Here is a 24,491-nt window from a genome sequence, read left to right as displayed (position 1 = left end):
AACTCGTGCAAAAGCGCTAGAACCTTTCTGCCTGTTAACTCCCGCCCCCACCTCCTCAACTCTGCCTGCTGGGAGTCTGAATGTAGCTCATGCACAGGCATAAGCCCACCGGTTATCATGCTTAAGCACACAGCTGCAGTTTAATGCAATTGTGCACCAGGATAAGAACATTTTAAGTGTAAAAAACTGTGAACAAATCCAACATCAAACACTTCATCTACAAACAACTAAATGATGTAAAAGACTTATTCAACGTGTCTATAAATGCTAAAGAGAGAAAGGAGGTAGCCTGATAAATTCAGTCTCACACAATCATTTGATGTTGCATTTAAATAAATTAAAGCAATTGTTTTCTGCTATTTTCATAAATAATCCCACATTTCAGCCCATTTTCAAACAAAACGGTTAAGTAGCTGTGGAGTTTTGTGTCTCAGTTGTGAAGAATTGTTTTTCTTTGGCTCATGAACAAAATGAATGTCTTTAGGATTCAGATTGTTGTGCTGGAAATATTCAGGCTCTCTACATAAAGAGGAAACTCAAATGTGGTAAAATGCACAAAAGTAACAGGACTTAGCACTGAAAAATAATACTTGTGGCTGTTGTATCAGGTTTTTAATCATTGCAACTGATGTATTGATATAGAATTTTACTGTTGATCTATCACAAATATTTCTCAAATGATGCATGTTTATGATATATGTATTTAAAAAGTTAATCAGATATTTTAAATCCTTCTGAAACTGGACATAGGCTTCTGGTGAAGTGCAAGTTTTATGACCTGTTTGTTAGATAAAACCAGCAATCTGATTACATCACCTTGGGCTTAGAAAAATGTCAACAGTCAACAGTGTCACTTATTTTACAGATAAACCCATTAACTGATGAGAGGATGAAGAAATTCAAAAACATTCAATCAGCAGTGAAAAGCTCATCAACTACAGCCTTTATCTAATGTTTTGATGTCTAAGGAGACATGGTCATCAGCAGCTTGATGAATGATGAATCATTTTGTCTGAGAAATAGCAGAAAAATCATCCCTCAAAAAAATACATTTTCTTACATGAAACATCCAGTACAGAAGCTGCTTTATCCTTTTTACTTTCCTCCCATCATTACAAACTTCAAAGGTCTAAAGTACTGCAACCCAGAACACAGCAGTCAACAGTTTTTTTGTAAAGCCTCTTCTCCTGCAGTTCAGACACATGTTAAGTCAGCACAACTGCGAGCACTTTAATGACTTTTGCATTTTTTTTTTAGAAAAGCTGTCATCGCATCCACGTCCATATTTAAGTTTATGACATAAACATTTTAACAAACACACAAAAAGTCAATAGATACAAATATTAAACTTAAATGTTTCCCATGTATCAGTCAGTTCGAATTAAAGTGACAGGACGTTTTGTACCATCAAGTCTTCAGATGACCCCGATTTTTTTTTTCTTCTCTTCTGGCGGGCTTCCTTTATTTGGAATTTTCCAGATTTAGGTGTCTATTGTCAAAGTGAAACACTTTCATTGAAAGTGTGCTTTTCTTTTTTTATTGCCATATGACAATGAGACCGCTCACATTTGAACTTTGAAAACAGACACTGAACAATGACACCACACTCATGGAAGTGCAACATAAACCACAGAACAAGCAATGATGTAGAAAGGGGAAATCAAGGGGCTGCTATCAACAGCAAGATATAACATGTCATTTATTTGCAGACTATCTCCGAATAAGACACGCCGTATACTACAGCTGTCAGTTGTTTTTATTCAACTTGGTTTGCAGGTGTTAATCACTGAGAGCCTTGGTGGTCTACTACCTCTGAAAGCCTTGGTTTCCTGTTGAATTTCATTAAACCTACAGCCATGAGCACATACGATCTGCTAGATTGTCATCTAGTGTTGTGAAGAATACAATATGTGTTTGTTAGCTCACTTCAGGCCGGCTGGTAAAAACAGGAAGCGACTGTGCAGAAGAGAAACTTTTCGACCAGTTCGGCAGACTCAAAGCATGAACAAACTTCCCACCCTTCTCCCCCCAAGCATTGGTGAGCTACACTCAACTATGAACCTGAAAAAAGTCAGATCAGTAAACAAGGTACAGAGTTGACTCTTTCTTTAATTGTGTCTGAAAGAAAATGAACATCTCTGCCTCCTCTTGATGGGGACTCAAGCTTAAACCCCACTATTATATTAAAGTAGTTAAAGCAGTTAAAGTTTAGATTATTATGTTACACTTAAAGGAAACGGCAGTATAAACCTCTGGTGGTTAATACCTTCCCTTAAAAACAGCTTTAATCTTAATACACAGTGTTAAAGCCATTACCAGCATCACTATGTTTTAGTGCAATCAGACACCGAAAGATTAGACAATAGATTTACCCTCACAGAAGGTGAATACAATAATAGCTCGAACATGTGGTGTTCATATGTGTGATCTGTTTACTGTCACTCAGCTTACCCACAGTTCTGTGGTGGGGGTCATGTGAGGGTCTTCCTGAATATGCATTGTTTGGCCCTACAAGTCAAAAACAAATATAGTCAAAGCAAGTTAATACTTGTTTTGTCTTTCAGTTAAATAAAAAAAAGTCGAGATAAAGAAGACTCACAGAAAGAAAACGGCATGCATATACCGACAAAAACGGTCATTAAACAGGACAATAAAACTACAAATGTTCCATTTTACAAGTGGGATATTACGTGTTGAGTCACTTTTTAAAGCTGTTTGTAGGTCAAAATTGCCATCTGTTGCCCACTTATGACGGGCTCTCAGGTGAAAATTTGCAGGGATACCAGCAAAGAGGATGAGAAACTGAAAATGTTCTGTCTCAAATCTGCCAAATAAGCCTGTCCAGAGCTGTGCTAGAACTCCAGCAACAGAGAAGTGAGGTCTCAAGAGTGAAAATATCAAGAGCTAAAAATGACACCACCTGAGACTCTCGTAAGTCTAAGGTGTGGCTTTTGCCTTGTTTCTGTTGGGTTTCTAATTTTGCTAAAGATTAAAAAGAACTTGAAAATGATTGCCTGGTTCACTTGATCACACCAATACAAGCTGTTAAGATTGCTTCCATTACTGTCTATACACCCGCTTCATCCAGTTCAGGGTCACGGAGGGGCTGGAGCCAATCCCAGCTGTCACTGGACTGGGCACCCAATCCGTCACCGGCCCACACAGAGCACACCACCATCCACGCTCACACTCTCTCCTGGGACAATTTAGAGTCACCAATCAACCTAACATGCATGTTTTTGGATGATGGGAGGAAGCTGCAGTACCCAGAGAGAACCCATGCGTATATAGGAAGAACGTGCAAACTCCTCACAGAAGTGCCCCAGCCGGGATTTGAACCAGGAACCCTCTCACTGTGAGAATATAGGCTTTGTTTTAGAGGTAAGGACAAAAATGAACACATAATTGCGACAAACATTCATCTTGAAATGTGAGATAGGAAACATTTGATTCTTTGATAATGACGATAGAATGGTACAGAGCTCGAGCTTTGGCTTCTCATAGAGATAGATCTGTTCTTCCAACTGGACTTAGTAAGCCATTGTGAGAGTTGACCCATGTGGGATTTGTCAATGAGGGCCTGAAAAAATAAAGTTAAACCTCGTTGTGAAGACTGGAATGAATTTATGGTTATACTTGTGAGTTTATGCTAGCCCAAATTTAAGATTCTGTTTTCCTGAAATGTGGGTAAAATTCCTCAGATTTATTATGGGTAAGATATTTAAATAGTATCAAGTATTTGGAGGCGTGGCCGTATATAAAGTAGGATGTAGTGTGTCTTGGGGAAGAGGGGGTACAATGAGCTGCCATGCTGTGCTGGAGTGTTTGTTGTCAGTTTTTGTATGAAAAAAGTATGGCTTGCCTGAAAGGGTTGCAGGAGAAAGAATCCTCTTTCTAAGAATAACATGGCAGCATTGCTTTGGTTTGCTGAAGAAATCCCAAGACTTCTGGAACAATGTCTTTTGGACAGACAAGACCAAAGTAGAGATGTTTGGTCATAATAAACAGCACCACAAGCTGATGATCTGGGTCACTTGTTTTGCAGCCACAGGACCTCGGAAACTAGCAGTCATTGAGTCGGCCGTGAACTATTATGTATTCCAAAATATTCTGCTGTGAGGCAGTTCAAACTTGACTGAAATTGGGTCATACAGCAGGATGATCAATAATGATCTCAAATCACAGCAGCAAATCTACAGCAGAATGACTGAAAAGGAAAATTATGAAGGTGCTACAATGATTCATTCAAGGTCCAGGCCTCAACCTGACTGAAATGCTGTGGTGGACCCGAGGGGAGCTGTACAAAGCTCAATAAACTGAAGCACTGTTGTGAAGAAAAGTGATAACATCACACAAGAAAACAGTTCTGTCAAAGGTTACAAGCTGTTGAATTATGGGGTGCGTTTAGGTTTTCACACACTGTACTGCTCCCGATTTCTGGCTTAGAACTTGTTAGATAAGTAATGATCGCGTAAAATGTCATGTGTTGTTAATCTGAGGCCATATTTATGTATCGATATGTAAAATCACACACACACAAACGTGGTTACGTTTTAAGAAATTTACACTGGTGAAACACACCTTAAAAAACATCAACTTTAGAAAAAATGTGAAAATTCCCCAAACTTTTCAGGTGACAGTCAAGGACAGGGCGTCAAAAAACTAACTGACTACGTTTCTCTGTAAACGTTCAGTTTTATGACTCACAAGTTTTCGCATATCACCCAGCTTCTCTCTGTAAAGGCTTAGCAGGATCTTCTAGCCATGACTGGGTGTTATGTCTGGGTTTCCTCCTTTAAGGGGAGCTGTGAGGTTAAGAGAGGTTAGATAGGTGGAGCACTTCTGAGAAAAAGAAAAGTTAATTTGAGGGTAACCGAGAAGGGGAGGCCCAGACCAACCAGTCAAAAAGGGAAGCAGGAAAATTTATTTGAAGGCTAATTTCTGACAAAATGCAAAGTGAGAGAAGAACTGGGAGAGCACCGCTTAAAGAAATAATGTCCATTTCGTGAGCAAGGAATTTAAGAATGCATCAGGTTTAAATAGAAATTCTCTTACAACCGGGAATAATCAGGCCAAAATAGAATTAACGGCGGTTTTCTATCTTCTAAAAACAAACAAAATTTTTTTAAAAACAGCAAAGTCATGGCACAGAACGGACCGTTTATGATTTTATGTCAGAGTGAGGGATACAGCTGTGATATAAACACTGTATGAAATATTAAGCTGTAGCATGTCGAGTTCAGAAACATCATTAGTGATGTTGGGGAGGAATTTTTTGAGAATGAATGCTGAGAGCAAGTCTACAGCTTCCTCATCTGAGCCCAATTCAGTTGCTATGGCAACACTCTAAATGTCCAATTTTCTTTGAGGCTTCAGCATCAGCTGAGTGATGAAATCTGTTTGCAAAACCAGCCAACTGGCTGAAATGCTCACGGAAACGTGTCAAATTAAACAAGGTCTTTGAATAAGTTGCAGGTACAGTGCACTCTTAGTGCCAGAAGGGGGCGACTTTAACACAGCATCAATGCAAAAAACTGAGTAACTAAGTCATTTTTTGTGGCTTAGCAGAAAGTAGATGGATCACACAAGTATTTCAGGGAAACAAAACATTTTATTAAAAAGCTTGGCAGGTGAAGCCAATGTTGTTCCATACAATCACAAACAGACATTTCAGCAGAACAACTCTCCGAACAGTTACTGTAGTAGAAAACGTAAAAACAACACGACTTCATTCAGTCTGAAACGGGACAATCTGCATTTTAACAGAATAGTTATCTTGTTACTCACTTTAAGGAACAAATGCACAACATACTCTAATTACATTTCATATAAAAACTGAAAAAAACTTTTTTTTTTTTTCCTTTCCAAACGTGAAATTCAAGACGTTTTATTTTTGCTTAGCTGAGAAAACATTTACATTTCAACATGTAACACCTTTCAATCAACAAGCCCTCTGAGGAGAAAAAGGTAAATGTACACCAGGTCACATATCAAGCACAAACGCATACATTATGCTCAAAAAGTGTTACTTTTTAGACAGGACGTCTAATAGGAAGTTTCCTACACCCATCATTGGACGGTCTTATCGCGGCCTTTCAGTAGCAGATTAAATTCCAACACTTGTTTAATTATTTTTAAACTTTGGCTCAAAATTACTCTGAAACCGGCAAAAATGATCCCCAAAAAACTCAAATCAGCACGTTTTAGAAAGGAAACAAACGCACAGCACTGTGATCATCCACACCACGCAAAATTGTTACTCATTTGGATTAAAGAGGAAAAAACGTGTCATTTCACAATATTTTCTTCACAGAATTTTCACAAGAGAAACAAAACAAAGTCTGACCTGCTAATACACAGCTTGCACAAATCCAAAATGTACAACGACGTTCAAACACACAAACAATAACTCGCTCGTCTCAAATACTTTCGAATCACATACCAAAACACAAGTGATGATACAATTCAGAAAACGCCAGTTTTTAAAGTGAGGTCTTGCAAAAACAACATTAACCAAGCTCAGTTCTATCAGACTTTCTTATGTCAAGTAAAACTGAGCACAATTTTATTTTATTCTTTTTTTTTTAACAGATCGAAAATGTGTAAAACAGAGATAACAAAACAAAGGTGGCCCGGTTGAAAGGAGCCATTTCAGCAGTGAATTCTGTAGCAGTAGAGCACCTTTCAGAACTGAACAAAAAACGACATCAGACAGTTCTTTGTGATTATAACATTACAAAGTGGAAATACGCACACATTAAAAAAAAAAAAAGTCCAATTAATATGCCAGAAAAGAACATTTTTGGCTGTTGTAGGAAACCAAAATCTGTTATTCAGCAGAGGGGAGAGAATCTACTCATCACAATCAGTGTAAGACAGGAGGAGGTGACCCTCTGTGCCCGAGCAGCATCGACTGAACAGTAGACGTTTATTGCACATTTTACAGCATGGGTTTTAAATTGCCCTCAAGCATCGGCGTTCGAATTGACCCCTTTTAAATCAGCTGTACCTGCCTTCATGTGCAGTGACCAAAAGCCAGACTATGTTCGAGCAGTTACCTCGAACATAGTTTAGAGTTGTACTTTGATTTTTACCTTACACTTGAACACTACGAAAACAGGAGGTCTGTTATTGAAAATGTGTTAGCTGACATCTGTACTTTCAACTAGCACCAGCTAACAATGAGTGATGACCAGACGGAAGATTTCTGGCACTGCAGAACGACAGAGGTCTACAGATGTAAAAAGTATTCATTTCTGAGGCTCAGTCACTCTGTGCGGGGTCATGAGAACACGGCAGCCGACCCGCTGACACTTCATCTCCAGTTGTGGTACATATAAAGGAAGGCGAACAGCAGGTTGGCCGTTAGGCTCGCCAACAAAAGGCCTGGCCAGATAAGGCGCCTCACTAAACCTGGAGAGAGACAAAGCTGATGAATTACAGGAGAAACACCCACAATACGATACTACATACAATGTTTGCATTGTATTATAATTATAAATGATAATAATAATAAACCTGCCTACCTTTTGGAGGCGGCATGACCTCAGGACTTTGTGTAGTAGTGCCAACTTGACACGCAGAGGACTCAGAGGAGCTGCTTCGTTTCTCTTCTTCAATCACACTGCCATCTCTCATTAGGGAACTCAAATCTGCAAGGAAATAGCAGTAAGTTGATAGTGATACTGGGGAAAAAACCATGAACAACAAAATCCTTTCACTCTGCAGAGATCGAGTTGACAGTGTATCACACTGCCATCTGGTGGCATCTTTATGAACTACGGGTAAAGCAGACTGGTTACAATTGGCCAACAACAAGTGCTCCTGTTTGTCAAGTTCCGCCTCCGTTGTACTTGCCATTTTGACTTTGGAAAGGAGAGATGTCGCGGGAAAAGCAGCCACTGTAAATGGAGGAGGCTGGCTCCACGCTGAAATGACACGGAGACATGGGCGGGGACATGAGCCTGGGTTCAGGCTCTGCTGAGAAAAGCCGGAGTTTCTGGCCGCTGAAGTTGAGGCGAGCGGGACTGATGAGGGGACGCCGCAGTCTTGCAGAGCCCGAACTGGATGTAACTGACCCAGCAATCGAAGGCGTTGGAGAGGGGCCAGGGGATGACGGGCGGCTCCCGGACTTCAGAGAAAAGTAATCTGTAAGAAAAGTGGAAAGTGTCAACTACTAATCAGAGATGGTTAAGAATTTACGCTGCAAGCTCACAGTTTTAGTACCTGAGGATGGTGAGTCTTTATAATGAGAGGCCGGTCTGCTTCCACTAAACAGGTAACCAGAATCTGAAGGATAAGCAAAGATACCATACACCTTTCAGCACACTTCTTTTTGTTTCACCTTGATTAAAAGAGGAAAAAAACTGAAGCCCTCTAATGGTGTTTAATTTCACCTCTATCCACACCGGAGGGATTAGAAGGTTGTTTTCAAAGAAAAACAAAAAAAAACGTCGCTCAACAACTTCTTACTCACTTAAAACTAGATATCCTAACATGTTATATCACAGCAAAAATAAATAAAGCTCAGGGGTAAGCGGATCATGACCGGAAGAAAAGCTGCCAGGTGGAATAAAGAAATGACAAATGACAGAAAATTTGTTTTAATAATAGTTTTTTTTAATAGTTTGTGCTATTAGTCAAGGATTTCAGATTTAAAAAAAAAAAGTGAATGCATGTGTAACTTTTTTGTCTTATTTCTAATAAATACTGAAAAAAATAGCTTTTTCAGAGAATTGTGTGTACATTGGTGAGAAAACTACCTGAATCCATCTTAAGATGCTTCTCAGATAGAAAAATATAAACCGTTGTGGGTCGTTTAAGCAATTTGACAACAGATATAGATGAATATTCGTTATCAAGAGTGTCTTGCTTCCAGTTTGTTATCTGAACGGTGTAAATGCTTTGGTTTCTGCGCATCTGACAACTATTTTTGTCTTCTTGAAAAGAGGGAGTCTAGTGTTTGGAAACAGTTCCATCGCCCGGCTATACACTGCAAGCTACTAAAACCAGTACAAACGCATTCATTCGTTAACAAATCTCAGCATTACCTGTCCTGGTGAGGGATGGCATGGTCCCGAGGCAAAGGGCTCGGTTGAGGCGTCCAGGCAGAGAGGAGGGGGAAGCCTTGCGCTCACGAGGGCCGTGTTGCCGGTTGATGAGTTTGGAGAGGTTGGGGGGTGGGGTGGGGATGAAGGAGTCTGCCAGGTCAGGACTGTGAAAAGGTGGGACTGCAGTGCTGCCTGCAAGGTATCTGCAACACAAGAGCAATGCAATCGTCTAAAACCTGAAATTAAAAAAAAATTGGAACAGAACTATCAAAGAGGTTCTGCCGGCACAGAAAAACTACACTACAACACGTTGTCAAAATAATTCTACCATTACAGGATAATATGCCACAGAGCATGAAAGGTAGTGCTGCTATTTGCTCTGTAATTTAAGTGTAAATTGAAGGAGAATATGGCTTTGATTTTCAACGTCAGTCTAAATATAAAACACTGATTACATTAAAATAAAAAAAGACTATGAATAGCTTAAATATGACACAACAAACTTTGTCCCAAATAGCTCCGATATGCGGCTGTGAATGCTACATTACGGCTGATGGCAGTCACACTGCAGCTGCTCTATAACATGAAAACATGAAGATGACAGTGTGTTTGTGTTGCTGAAAAACAAGCACAAGCCATATTCTTTCACCAGCGGTTTATTTCATTCCTCATACAGCAAGCATTCCTACAAAGAAATGTCTGAGTGGAGCCTGACATTGAAAGCAATTCAACACCTAAAACAAAAGGTTTCTTTGAGTGTGTTGCATGAAGCCCCTCAACAAGGACAGAGCTCCATTTCCATGGCAGCTGCTACAGAATATACTCTGAGCAGCAAAAACATGATGCTACGACACGGTAACTTATCTCATTCAGACTATTTGTTTGACAATCACAAAATTGGCAAAGTAAGGTTTGGAATTCCTCCAACAGACATCGCTGAAACATTTAGGTATGACAGAAGACACATTTATTAGCTACATACTTGGTATCCATAGTGACAGGGAAGTGAAAACATCTAAACAACAAGATTCATAACTTAAAAAAAAAAAAAAAAGAGCTATGACTGTTAAAACACCGCAAAATGTTTGCGGCTCTCGTAACTAGTAGCTTATTGTTGCTTGAACATATAATTAATACAACAGTTTAAATATAGTGCATGTGGAGCTAAATGCTTGATACAGTGAAAACTAACATTAATAAAGCTTATATAAATACAGGAATGCTTCATAAAGAAAACAAAACACAAGCTAGATACGAGATATAGGAAAATAGCAGAAGCAGAAACATGCATACGGATGGTTTATGGCAAGCAAACTTTAGAGCACAGCATGTAAAACTTTGGCAAGTTGTGCTTAATATATATACACAAACAACTGGGAACAATATTCTATCACTGAATTATGGCACATGTTGTCAGAGGCACGCCACTGTGCGTTTCAACGAGGCCATTTTAACATCTTTCTCCTCCAGCAAAGAATGCTTTGTTGTGGGACATTTTTTTTTTTTTTTAATCGAAAATAGAAGTTAAAGATGCAATTCACCACATGCTGCAGATAATAAAGTCGACATCATTCTTAGCAGATGTTGCTGAATAATGTGTCAGTATGATTTTTATTTGGAAAAAGAAGAAGAAAAAAAAGTCCAATCCCAGCATTAAACTTAGTAAATTACCTTCATTTGTTGGAAATGATCATCTCTAAAGTTTCTAACATTCTCAGCATTATCAAGCTTTTAGACTACAGCACCAAAGCTGCTGGTTTGACAGCTTCAATCCGTCTACAGGACAGCACTAAATACTATTAGAACATTCAGGCGCCACACTCCCATGAAACAGAACCTATGCACCTTCTGCTCTACTGGTTAGTGACACATTTTCCCTCATACATGTCGAATAAATATCCACATTCAGCACAAACAAACTAGTGAGAGGTGAAAATGTTAGTACATGCAATGTTCATTAGAGTTTTCTAATACATGGAAAGATTAAAAACGTAACGCACAGAAGCTCCAGTATTGCTGGAAGTGAATTACATCTAGCTGCAAATAATAATGAACCATATTTAGGTTTTAAAGTGTCATTCTTTACTTCAAATGTAACATCATCTATTCAGGTTGAACAATAATCTAACGGCTACATGTGTTGAGGACCTCGTAAGGTGTGCTACGGTGAAGCTTTAATACAATAAGGCCAACCAGAAACAGCTAAAACTGCTAATACTTCAAATAAGGCATGAAAATGTCACAACAAGCCACACACGTCATCACCCATCCAGAGTAGTTTCAACCATTAGTTTTAAACACGGTTAGTAGAAACAAAAACTATGATTTTTCTATGTCAAAGAGGCATTTTGATAAATGTATCATCATGATGAGTCCAAACAGTCATAATCATAAAAGATCCATTTAAAATGACCAGAAGAAGAGTCCTGCTACTGTTGGCATGACCACCAGAATCCTGAGCTGACACTAATACAGTCAGTCAGGAGTACCACACAAGAAGGATATACATGACCTTAAATCTACAGAAGAGCAGAGACAAGCTCTCAAAGACACTAGTAATAAATCTACTGAAAGCCACGAAATGCTTAGAAGAAATGGTGAGATTTCAGAGTAAACGAGGGCTGCAGCAGACACTGCTTTTGTCCTTTAGTTTGTAGATAACTGATGATTAATAATCTACAGCTCAGTTTTTTAAATGTTTTCTCAATTCTGTAGAGAGCAAATGTTTTTCTGGGCTCATAGGCTTAAAGGTGAAGCACTTTAAGTAAGAAGGGGGAAAATGGAGCATCTTCCACGTGGAAATCACACTGCTGTTTGCTACTCTTCTTCATCCACCATTGGGATGAAGAAGAGTAGCAAACAGCATGATCTTTTAGCTAATCACAAAATTTGTGATCATGTGTTTTCACCTAGAAGTTAAATGTTTAGCATATGGCACTTTTTACCTTTAATTCTCCAACTAAAAGGTTGTAATAGTTCAATAGCAGAAACGTAAATCCATCATGACAGCTGCTTATCAATGCGATTAGAATTTGCAGCTTAGCCTCTGTCAGGATGAGGGCAGCCATACCCATACTAGTGCAGTAGACCATTTCCAGACATCAGCTGAAGCTGAATTCACACATGATGTCAAATCGATGAAGCGCATATATGGTATGTGTCAGCCTGTGCTGTAGCTTCAGAAGCACAGGCTGCAGCAACAAAGACCACAACAACTGTGTTTGGTCTCTGGGTTATGCCACACTGTGAAAAGAAAAAGCCAACTGTAACAGGTTGTCCCTCAAAACAGACTTGCCCACAACAACCAGTATTCTGCCCTTGTAGTGTTTTTTATCTTCTTCATCAATAATCATCGTCAACTATGTGCTTCAGCGACAATAAAGACGATCTCTTCCAACGTCCTTTCTCTCTTCTTGTAAAAGTGACCGTTGTTCAGCAGAACCATTAACTTTTGTTTTCAGTCACTCTGTTCAATGCAGCAGCACAGAAACCCCGCTGACCCATGCAGTCTGCAGAGAACGACTCGGGTCACATTGTGTCGAGCTTAGAAATAAACTGTAGTGCTTAGAAAGCCAAAGAAAAAAAAGAAAGAAAGAAACAAGGTCAAAGTGAAGCGACACAAGAAAGGATTTCACTCAAAACCACATATTCAGCATGGCCAGTTGTGCTTTCACAGATTAGAATTTCATGCATTGACTTGTGGTCAGTAAATCATTTCCAACCCACAGCATCAATTGTGTGTTAATAAATAATATTAGTACATTCAAAACACTGAGATAGATATTCCAGTACAGTATAGAATAGCTAATACTAAATGGTAACATGAATACCACAATCCCTCTATATAAACTGGAATTATGACACCGGCATAGTTTTTTCTGGTTATCTGTGAAGATCAGCCCGTCATGGACTTGTTATGACTGGTTGGCTACATCGGTAAACAGGATAAATTTGACATAAACAATGGCACGAGCTGTGGCAGAAAACAGATTATGCATAGTGTGCTTGATTCGTCTTTTATGAAGTTTGCCACTAACAACTAAGTGTTAATGTTGTTTTACACATCGTGATTGAAAGATCTCATCAATTTCTCTTACCAAGTCCATGAATAAGAAAGATGACCGAGTCGTTTACAATTCTATTGACAAGCACAGGCATTGTGAACGGTTGGCTGTCCATGCAAAACTACACCACTTTTAAAAGATACAGTACATACAATCCTTTACTCGGAGTTTGTCATTCATGTGTCATGGTCTCACAGTCAGTCATTCTCACAGCAGTATAATATAAAGGTAGAGAGAGGGAAAAAAAGGACAGTGAATTCAGAGAAATGACAAAATAAACCAATCACACTTAATCAGTTTGATTTGGTTCCGATGACCCAAAAAAACCTCTTAAGAGAGAAGGCCCCTTGCAGAATCCAGACTTTCAAACACAATGTGAACATATATTAGTTCTCAGATTCTGACCTTCGATATCTGCCTCTTCGTGGACCCAGCGGTTTACGAGTTGCAGCTGCAGCAGCAAAGCTGACAAGGCAACAGAGGGCGGTGGTAATAAGCTTTGCTGTGTCCATCCAGTCCAGGGGATCCGTGAAGTAACCCTCAACCAGATAGAGGCACAGGATGAAAAACCACAGGACAGAGGCCACAGCATCGATTCTCCTCAACCTTAAAATGAAGTGAGAAAGATGTAAAAACAAATCAAAGCGAAACATTGTTATTAAAAAACCGACAAGGCTGCTGCTTACCCAACAGGTCCTGCTAAGAAGATAGCTGTGAGACAAGTCAGCAGGCCAACAGAGACGATCACCAGCTGGTTGTTCCTTCCATGCTCCCACACCAGTTTGGCATTTTCTACGGCCTTGTCTGGGAGCAGCTCCAGCAGACCCTGCCAAACAGGCATGACTCCACTGCTGTCGTTGGAGGTGGATTCATTGTTGGATTTAGGCTTCGGAGGAATGACGCCCCCACTCAATGTCTGTGGTCCACTTGGAGAACCAGGCTGATTTGGCAATTTATTATAGAAAGTTGTAGCGAGTAGGAAAGCACATATCAGGAAAGTGAGGATCCGTAACAGTATGACCCCTGTGGGTGAGGATAGAGAATGGGAGCTCTGTGGGAGAGAAAAGGTGTTTTGACTGTGAATGCTGGCATTCTCAAAACATCCCAAAATCAATAAGAAACATAAAAACTGACGTAGGCATATTAGAAGAACTAGAAGAACAGTGATGCACCAGGGATCTCTTATCCTGGTATTCACAATATTAGCCCAACATTAGTGGTGCAATATATCATTTGCCTAATTGATTAGCTTATCAGTTTAGTGTTGGATGGTGGGGGAGTGACTGCAGTGACTGAATTTATTCTGGTAGCACAAAGTAATACTAACAAAATATATACTGTACAAAAACTATCATTGGGACTACAGATGTTATTAGGCGACTGTTATATTTCCCACTCGGGCGGATCTAGATAAATTTAATATTACTGATGTTGCCAAAAATAATCCCAATAAAAATCTTCTTACTGTTAGCATTTAACTGAACAATACATACAAAATTGCATGCATACATTTTTAGTGAGTTCCTCTGCTGGAAATGTTCTTTTGATGCACTCAAAGACCACAAATGTCAAATAAATTCAGAATATCTTCAGAATATCTTCTCTAAATAAGCCATCCTTGTATTCCCTGTAAATATCACCTTAGAGAGTCTTAAAAATAATGTTTGTTTTCTTCCCCAGTCTTAGTCATCATCTGATGAGGTATTTTTTTTACTTTGCAAGTGTATACTTTTCATTCACAGACTATACTAGTCAGTGTTGACTTTCGGTTGCACTGACCTTCACAAATCCCATGTCTGATTCTCGGGTGCGCCGAAGCTGGTGGTTTAGGAGCACTGTACGAAGCTGGCGGTTTTGATACTTAATATAGTATTCTACCGCTGTCTGACAAGGTCTGCATAACTTAAACGTCTGCTCCAGGTGGTGCTTGTAGGCTTCAATTTCCTCATCATAGTTCTCCTACGATGAAAAGACAAACTAATTTAGGGGTAACCATCCTCTGAATACACAGTGCATCAACATGAATGGATAAGTGCAGAGTACATACGTCATCCCTCGGGATATACGAGGCCAACTGCTTGATCTTTGTAGACTGGTTATTATTGCACTTCCTACAAAGCAGCATCTGACAATTGACCCACTGCAGAGTCTTAGGGGTCTCAGATGCGGGAGGGCTTCCAGATACGCCATGATTCAAATGTTCCATGTACTGAGCTGGGATGGGTTTGTTGTAATCCCCATTCTGACATAAACAATAAACAGGAAAATGTAAAAAGAAATAATTCACTGCAGTTCAACACATGTCTAGAGATATTCATGCACTTTTGAAACCAACCTCCTGAAAGCCATTGTACTGGTCACAGTTTGGACAATCCCAGCAGTTCCTGTTTCCATAAGGAACAACTGTGTTCTGGTTACAGAACCAGCAGTTTACATTTGCATGGGTGGGCTTCTTCCTGCAAGGAAAAGGTAAGCTTCATTTTATTACAAAGCCAATCAAACCTTACATTGTATGTTTCCCACCATGGGAACTAGAGACAAATTTCTAGGTTTCACTATATAACTTGAGTGATTTGGATTGATCACAATCTGTTACGCGGTGTGTGATGTGCAAAAGTTGAGAAACCACGATGTTCCTTGGTCATTATACTGCTGACATAAAACTGTTGAAATATATATTCTTGAACACAAGAACCAAAATCTTATTCGTCTGCCAAATAGTGGAAAACCAAGGTTTATCATAAGCCTGAAAAACTATGATTGTAAATGTATCCATTTCTTAATGCCTTATTTTGAGGACAACTTAAATCGTTTTAGATAGATATTAAGATATTAGAAACAGTGGTTGAACTAATCCAACACGTTGATGTGAGTCACGAAACTACATTCAACGAACACTGCTGTAAACATATTTTTATAGATTAGATTAGACATAAATGTATTAATCCCTTTCGGACATTCCCGCAGAGAATTCAGATTCCAGCAGCACCATTACTATGTTGTCAATGTTAATTTTGACAGTCAAACTTTATGTTTATTAGTGCGGGGACTGTGGGAGGAGCACAAACTTTATGGTTGTTGGGCATGTCCCAATTACTATGACGCGTATACCGTCTTGGACTGCACTTGATAAAACAAAAATCAATAACAGACGGCTTGATGTTTTATTTCATATTAAATTAATTATCACCGCAATGATACTAGCATAGTTAGCATGGAAGCTAACGTTATACGGCTGACCACTTTTTTTTTTTTTTTTTTTTAAATAAGGATATGCATTTGCACAATTTGGGCTTGCAGATTAATGTCTTAGTCTAAATTAATGCACTCAACTAAAGCAACTTTACAGACAACAGCTAACCGTGCTAAAATGGTTGTGACAACGGTTAGCTAAAAATTTACGCCGCGGTCCAGAAGCCTGAAGTTACCTGGTGGCTATTTTGTATATCAGCGCTCCACCTGCGATAAACGCCGTGGCTCCGACTCCACTATACATCAATTCAGGATATTCCAACAGAAGCCTGGTAAACGTCTCCATTTCCACTGAAATCTTTATAGTGTTTCAAGTGTGTAGCAAAACACGGCGCGAGAGCGCACGCGGGTAAGTGATTCCTTTTGTTCACGCCCATATAACGGAAACGGAAGTTGCGTAACAATCTGGACGCGTTCCGATATGTTTTATTCAGTTGTCCATGTTATATCGGTCAAAAAATAAAATAAAATAAAAATCACAAAGTCAAATATTTTTCTATTTTGCAAATATTTAGAGCATGAATATTGGTTGAATTTGCGGTTATTTATATGTATGTTTTTCTCGTGGTAGAGGAAACAGGGGTTGCATTCGATAAAAAATTGGATTAGGAATTTTTCACAGTTAATCACAGTTACTGCGAGTCGTTTTTCCTTGTCGGTAACTGAAGATTTTACAGCCTTTCTTCCATATTTTACATAATCCCCCGAAAAGTTAATTTCTATATCAAACTCCTAGCCATTATTTTTATTTATTTATATTAAATAGACGTTGAACAATGTACTTTGGTACACATATAGCTAATTTATTTGTCAATTTACAAAAGCGTTTACAAGCGTTTGAGTTTGATAGCAAATCAACCTAGACTTGTAGTGAAGTCTTCCCATTTCTGAGTTACCCGAATGCAGCATGAGACCTCGGCCCCTCTGTAATTACTGCCCATGCAGGGTTGAAAAGAACGTGTGCATTTTGCTGAAATGAAATGATGACCATAATGAACCGGTCTTTTTTTATCAAGTTTGTTTTCAACACATCCAGTGATACAGCCAAACTAAATACAGTGCTCGTGCTGAATATGAGTGAAAAAAGTTAATGTTTGATATAGTATTTTACAATTATGTTAACGGAAAAAGAAAAGACAAGCTGACAAGCTCATATAAATGAAGTGAAAATACATTTAAATGTCATGATACCCTTACTGTCTTCATTGAAAAACCTTTAAATGTTGTCTTAAAACAAGATCCAGATCTAAAGGGTCTTACATTGATTATATTATTAATACTACTAATAATGATGATGATAATGTCACAGTGTCGAATCAATCAATGAAGCAAAAATAACTTTTTATTTGAACAAACATGACGTAGCCTGTACATCGAGTCAACATTCGGTATCGAATGAAAAGGTCAGTGCTTCTGTTATAGCAGCTTAAAGAATTGGATTAAACGAAAGAAAATTAATAAATAACGTAGAATAAAAACATCATTCCAAATAAAATGTTGAAAAAAATACAATGGCAAGAGCAAAAAAACATACCTCTCCTTGGCAGAAAAGGAAAATAGAAAAGAAGTAAATAAAACAAGACCACAAACTTAAACTGTCCTCAGTTCACATTTGATCGGTGCCGTTTGTCAAACACTTTGCTGAGAGTAGATCTTCTGCTTTGGTTTCGAATAATATATCTTGTAGACAACCAAAAAATATATATAACTAAACACAGTTCATTTAACAGCTAACAGTTTTACAACTCGTTAAACAACCAAACAAGCAACTCTACCTGACAAACCACGAACAGCCGAACTGAAACGGTGAAACAGAAGAACTTTTGAGTCTTTAAACTGGCTGTCAGCGGTCAGAATAAATCTAATCTTCACAGGTCGGACACGTAAGCCAGAGGAACCTCCGCTTGCCTCGAGTACGACGTGAAGTGCTGGTAGCTGGGGGCCACAGAGACTGTGCCCCCGTCCGGGCTCATTGGCTGGGTCACCCCGCCGTAAGGATATCCGCTGTGGGGTACCAGCACGGAGGGGTGGCGGTGGTAAGACCCGTAAATAGGGTGGTGGAAGTGGGGGGGCGGGCAGTAGGATCCGCCGGGTGACACGCTGCGAGGGACGACCTGGGGGGCAGGGTATCCCGCCGGCTGGGACGAGCTTGGCTGGCACAGACCCCAGGAGCTGCTCACATAAGGCTGCAGGTAGAGCGAGTCCGGGAACTCCACGTGGTTCCCTGCCAGGTAAGTCACGCTCGAGGGTCTGTAGGGTCTCCTCACCCTCCTCCGCCGCCGGTAGTTCCCCTTCTCGAACATATCCTCAAACGCAGGGTCCAGCATCCAGTAGTTGCCCTTCCTGTCCCCGCCACTCTCCCTGGGCACCTTGACGAAACACTCATTGAGAGATAGATTGTGCCGTATGCTATTTTGCCAACCTTTTTTGTTCTTCTCAAAATATGGAAAATGTCGGATTATATACTGATAAATCCCGCTCAAGGTTTCCCTCTTGTCGTGGCTGTCCTTGATGGCCATGGCAATGAGAGCGACATATGAATACGGGGGCTTCTCCCACTTGGTCTCCTCACCTTTGGGCTCAGCTGAGGGCGAGTTGGAGCTGATGTCCAGGAGCTGCGCTCCCTGCTCACCGAAGGGTCTCTCCTTTGCGTCCATGCTCCAGGTGGGCTCCGTTTTGTGCGTCCTGCTGGGGCAAAATAGCTCTACCTTCAACAAGGGTGCGCTATGGAAGTCTTCACAGGTGCAGACTCTCCGCCCACCGGTTGTTAAAAGTGCAATAGTGCCTCCTTTCATCTCGCCGGGTTTCTCACGCTGTTTATGCCACTAAGATGCGCGATGCTGTGCAGGTTGTTCAGGTTGAAACGGAGGTCACTGGACTGTGTTTTAACAGCAATCAAATGAGCCTCTCTTTGGAGGGCTCCATCAAACGCTAATGCGGTCACATTTTGTTCAATGTTTAGTGTAATTCTTGGGCACAAACTCCTTGAATAAATCAGGCCTATTGCGTTATTATTCAGGGCAACCAGAATGTAGAGTAACCTTCACAAAACTGATTTGCTATTATAAGAAAGAGTTTAACCCGAAAAACTTCAAACCCTTTCTTATTAGATCCTCAAACATACAAATAAACATTTTTTTCCTTATATATTGATCACAAGCTGGAAGTCATGCTCTTCAGTTGATCCCATTTTGAGTTTAGCATGAAATATATTATCAAATAACAAGTCTTTCACAGACAATTTTTGGTTGTTTGCATATTTTTTCTTTTATATATATATATATATATACATACAGTATGTATGCAATCTTTATTCATTGGAGAACTGTAGCAGTAACGATGCAGATGTACTGACATACAGTCGTTTGCATCAGTTTCTAACATTTATCACACAGGATGTAAAGCTGACATGCTGTATATGAACCATGAGGCACACGATGGGTGGGTTTTTCCAGCTCATACTGAGCTTTAGGTAGAGAAGTAATCTACAAGGCTTGCAGGTATCAGAGCCCAGCACACCACCCACATACAGTGAGGTATGAACAGCAGACCTGTTTGTCCACCCACCACAGCAGATAATGATCACCTCCTCCCTCCAGACAGTCTGTCTCCTTGAACTGATCAAAAGGTGAACAACCAGTTGTAAAACAAGCATGGGTATGGCGAGGATTAGAGAGCAATCTTAATTAGCCTTTTGTTATCAGTGTGAAACAATTAATTGCATTTATACCGAATGCCATCTTTAAACAAATTAGGGCATTATTAGCAATATTTCTTTCTTTTTTAATCCATTTGTTTTTGCTGAATGAAGTGCAATGCAACAGAATTAAGAATACCATTGCCTTTTAAGACCATTTCCAGTTAGTTTGTTGTTTAACTTATTGTTTTATAGAGAGTTATTATTTTTAAACCCACAATAGTTCTTCAAACTCCTCAAATCCTGCTGTCTTGTCACGAAATTATAATTCTATGTATGGAAAAAAGGTTTTTGGTTTCCTATGTTGGTGAAATCACGGAAATATCAGTTTCACCTAACAACTCTGTCTCCTTTAGATACAGCTGAATAGTTTTTTGAATAGTTAGTTGAAATAGTTTATGAAAGTTATTTTCTGACAGAGTTGTATCCAAAAAGTTAACTGTTGCAATATCAATAAGTATTAAGTAAAAATAAAGCCAAGTCAAGTCAAAATTTTAAGGGGAATTTGTTTTTGGTGCAATGCCTCTCTTACATTACGTGAGAGCTCAAACACAGATAAGAAAAAGAAAAAGATGTCGAGTTAACTTAAGAACATGTATGAATATGATTGCAAGCAATTATTATGGGATTCAAGTAATCCATCACAATTTGGACTCAAAGCATATACATGCATGTTATGTTAACTGGTGATACTAAATTGACTCGAGGAGTGAGTGTGAGCATGCATGGTTGTGTGTTTCGTTTGTCTCTGTGTGGTCCTGTGATGGACTGGCGACCGATCCAGGGTGTACCCCGCCTCTCGCCCGATGACAGCTGGGATAGGCTCCCGACCTACTGATTAAGTGGGTATAGAAAATGGATAAAAATGGAAAGTTGACAGCAGGGATGACTCAGTAATCCTCAGTTCCACCTCATGTTATAATGTACAGAGAAAGGATTTTGTAGAACTTTCAGATGTCATCACTTCCTCGTGTTATTCAGATATGGTGGGAGTCATAATCAGAGTTTAGATGCTGGAGTTACTGCCAAAAAGCTGTGTTGTGAAGTCTCAATGACCTAAATTTTCGACTACCATAATCTAATTCATCCCGAAATCAAAGAAAGTGTTTTTAGCTGAATTAAAGAAATTCCCTCAAATTATTCCGGAGATAACACATTTATGAAAGCAGGCAAGCCGAACTAATGGATTGATGGTCGGGAAACTTGACGCCCCTGTCGTCAGCTGTCTCCTGAGCAGAGGCATAAACACAAACACAAAGAAAAGAAACATAAAAACCTAAAGAAACCTAAGACTGTACATAACTTGCTCTACGATACCATGAAACTTGTGGTAAAGTGTTTGTATTTATATTCTATTATACATTCTGTTTTACTGCATTCCATTTATCTTCACCTTTGGAGTTAGGCATCTTATTGGATGATTGACAGGAGTGCTAGAAAAGCTGATACGACAATGCTCTCAAACAGGATGAAAATAAAAGTTGTTATGAAATATAAGGAACCACACTCATGTATTAACGATCAGGAGCTCAATATAATCAGTTAATCAAAGTCAACACAAAGCTACCAGGAGGGAATTTTCAGTTACTGTAGTAAGTAAAGTAAATGACTTAACAATTTGTTTCATGTGGGCGATTAAATAATGTATGCAAGTCTTACAGGAGTCACCTGCAGAATACGTTTCTTGATGCTCACAGCCACGTTGGACTTTTTTCTGACTCTGAAAGAAGGGAACAGAAATTAATCTGATAGTTTCATATGTCCTGAATCCTTTCTGATTCCTCACGTTCTTTTAGATAACTAACAGAAATGACAAAGGGGAACTGGATGTCTCAATGTGCTTTTATTCCATGGAGAAAGCTAGATTTCCCTGCTGATGTCATATGAGCAAAGCTAGGCGCCAGGTGAAACACAATCTATGCAGCTCAAACTATCTGAGATTAAAGAAGAATGCAGCAAATCTGCCAAATACAAAGAACATGAACACTGTGTTGAGAAATCCAAGAAATTGACAATTTCAGCCAAAAACCATCACCAAGTGTGAGCCGAAATATTAAAAGAAGCATGTAAGAACTTCCTCCATATTCCCTTAAGTTGTGTGTGATCTGCATGTGTAAATAAGGTTTACTTTGAAATGATATTGTTGCAAACCATACTTTTAAAATCTATAATTTGATTAAAAGTGACGAAGAGTCGTCTTCAGGTACATCGCAGTAGCTTTATGAGTCCTACCACTGTGCTCACTATCTTCAACATGCTATTTATCTTTAGCACTGTTGCTTCAAAGCAAGAGGGTACCTGGTTCGACTTTCAGCTGGGACCTCCTCATGCAATTGTGGTTTCTCTCCAGTTATTTCGGTTTCCTCTGAAAGTCCAAAACTGCAACCCAACATTAACTAGTTATTCCAAATTGACCTTAGGGATGAGTGTGTGGCCTCTACATTGTGTACTCCGCCTCTTGCCTGATGGTAGCGAAGATAAGCTCCATTATAAAACTATTGTGACTTTTATTAATTTGATAAACTTTATTATATTTTATTTTTGTTAATCCAGTATTATACAGTTTATTATTTACTTGGATAGTTAATTAGAATTTGTCCCAGTCATGTTTTTAAATTGGACAATGAAGAGAGGATCACACCATCAGACCATTTTTTATACCTGATCTTTTATACTGACTCTTCAGTTTTAGTCAGAAATGTTTAAACATTTGATTTGTCCAAAAGTTCACTTGAAGCACAGACTTTTCATCTGTGTAATAGCTGCTACTAAAGTGTTAATAAACAGGATTGTTAAGAGTTGTTATTTGCCATTTTTAAAAAATGTGTAATTCAATATTTCCCTTTTATTTGACATCAACTTACTTCTGCTCTTTCAAATCCAGCAGCCAGGAGAGCAGCTGAAAAAGAAAACACTGACTTTTTTCCACATGCAACAATCAGGAACGTTCCCCCAGTCATACCCCAAATACCTTTTATGCACAGATGCTGAACACAGAGCTGCATGAGTCCAAAGCACCTCTCTAAACAGATCAGATGGCTCAACGCCTTTATTTCTCTTGCTCCTGCATGTTGACATGGGTGGAGAGATTGAAGGGTCTATTCTATTGCATATGTGTGTGCGTGTGCGCTAAAAGGATACAAAAGGTCCCGACGTGTTGAGGTTGAAGCAACAAGACACCTTGATGTTTGTGAGATGAGTGATGTACAGCTGCACACATTTTAAGCTCCAAGCTGTAAAACATTCTACCCCTCTGACCTTCTCACTATGTCACCACAAAGATCAGTGAATAGACATCCATCCTGGTGGCTGGTCTATGATTTTTTTTGTGACTATTAAGTCATTTTGTGTCAGTAACAAGAGATATAATCACTGGAGATAGTTATTGTGATTTTAGCTAATATTGTGTGTTATCTAGTTAAACCTGGACAAAAGACTTGTGTCTCTGGCAGACATTTTGATTGTCACACCAGAGAAAATCACTTATATATTAAATATAAATACATATATTGTATCTGTTTATGTAAAATACAGTGTAGGGAGCCCAGGGCGGCAGAGGTGAAACTTTTACGTAGAATTGGTTTAGTCTTGTGAAACTATCAATATTTACGTTAATCAAAAACCTTTGAAAGCCAAGTCTGAAGCACAGCTAAGACAGTTTTTGAGTTGACTTTAAAGAAATGACCCATAAGAACTTTTTTACAAGTTGAAAACTTCAATTAGGCAGAAATGGCCTCAGAGTGTTTTTAGCTTGGCTTGAGCACAACTTGCTTACATGAATCAAGGTACTGACCTCTGTCATAAGGCCTCATTTCAAGATTCAAGAAGTTTTATTTATCCCGAGGGAAATTGCTGTGGAACAGTTATGGAACAAGGGAGAAAGTACTAAATAAGATAAAATAATAAAACAAAATAAAGTAAAAATTAATAAATTAAAATAAAGCTAACATAAAATAACATACGTAACTGAGTACAATATGTGCAGTGTGCAAATTAGCAGCCTCAAAAAAAAAAAAAAACAGTATATACAAACAAGTGATTAGGAGAAAGTGTCATTGTATAAGTGGCTTTGGGTTTCCACTGACCCCCTCAAAACCTTATTTCAAAACCTAAGTAACTTTTCTTAGGTCTACCATACAAATCTTTTTCTAAAGTTTGTACTGTGGGCCCATCTATTTTCAGCTGCATTTGAATAAAGCTCCAAATAAGCTTGAGTTTCAAAACGGAATCATATTCTAACTACTGATTTGATCATTTTATTCTGATTCTATCTATTGTTCTTATTTCTTTCTTTTGTTTAACTTTTAAATCATGCTTTTTATTTCTTCTGTTTTAATGTCTCTGTAAAGCACTTTGAATCACCTTGTCGTTTAATTGTGCTATACAAATAAACTTGCCTTGCCTTGTGAAAATGTGCTCACTTGCAGC

The 24,491-nt window shown here is 39.0% G+C and overlaps 2 protein-coding genes across 2 annotated transcripts; both read right to left on the bottom strand.

The window, feature by feature from the left end:
• Nucleotides 1–5,606: 5,606 nt before the first annotated feature.
• tmem201 (transmembrane protein 201) lies at nucleotides 5,607–16,735 on the bottom strand. The gene is made up of 11 exons (XM_072367303.1): nucleotides 16,543–16,735; nucleotides 15,450–15,570; nucleotides 15,162–15,356; nucleotides 14,894–15,073; nucleotides 13,801–14,165; nucleotides 13,520–13,720; nucleotides 9,051–9,253; nucleotides 8,227–8,289; nucleotides 7,858–8,148; nucleotides 7,527–7,652; nucleotides 5,607–7,413 (listed from the first exon to the last, which is right to left on the bottom strand). Exons 1-11 carry the CDS (start codon nucleotides 16,650–16,652, stop codon nucleotides 7,316–7,318), a joined length of 1,953 nt encoding a protein of 650 aa, XP_072223404.1. The 5' UTR covers nucleotides 16,653–16,735; the 3' UTR covers nucleotides 5,607–7,315.
• Nucleotides 16,736–18,085: 1,350 nt separating this feature from the next.
• foxl2l (forkhead box L2-like) lies at nucleotides 18,086–19,196 on the bottom strand. The gene has a single exon (XM_072366728.1). It carries the CDS (start codon nucleotides 19,159–19,161, stop codon nucleotides 18,235–18,237), a length of 927 nt encoding a protein of 308 aa, XP_072222829.1. The 5' UTR covers nucleotides 19,162–19,196; the 3' UTR covers nucleotides 18,086–18,234.
• Nucleotides 19,197–24,491: the final 5,295 nt, after the last annotated feature.

Source organism: Leuresthes tenuis, unplaced genomic scaffold (genome assembly GCF_036924035.1).
Source record: "Leuresthes tenuis unplaced genomic scaffold, fLeuTen1.0.hap1 SCAF_16, whole genome shotgun sequence".
In the NCBI taxonomy this organism is placed as follows: domain Eukaryota; kingdom Metazoa; phylum Chordata; class Actinopteri; order Atheriniformes; family Atherinopsidae; genus Leuresthes; species Leuresthes tenuis.
Note: the sequence above shows the minus strand (reverse complement) of the source record. Positions and strands in the feature narration are given on the sequence as shown.

Coding starts and splice junctions, on each gene's coding strand:
- tmem201 (XM_072367303.1), bottom strand. CDS start 16,652: ATGGAGACGTTTACCAGGCTTCTGTTGGAATATCCTGAATTGATGTAT. Junction 9,254..13,519: donor CGAAGAGGCAGATATCGAAG/GTCAGAATCTGA, acceptor CTTGTGTTGCAG/ATACCTTGCAGGCAGCACTG. Junction 8,290..9,050: donor GCCATCCCTCACCAGGACAG/GTAATGCTGAGA, acceptor CTTATCCTTCAG/ATTCTGGTTACCTGTTTAGT.
- foxl2l (XM_072366728.1), bottom strand. CDS start 19,161: ATGAAAGGAGGCACTATTGCACTTTTAACAACCGGTGGGCGGAGAGTC.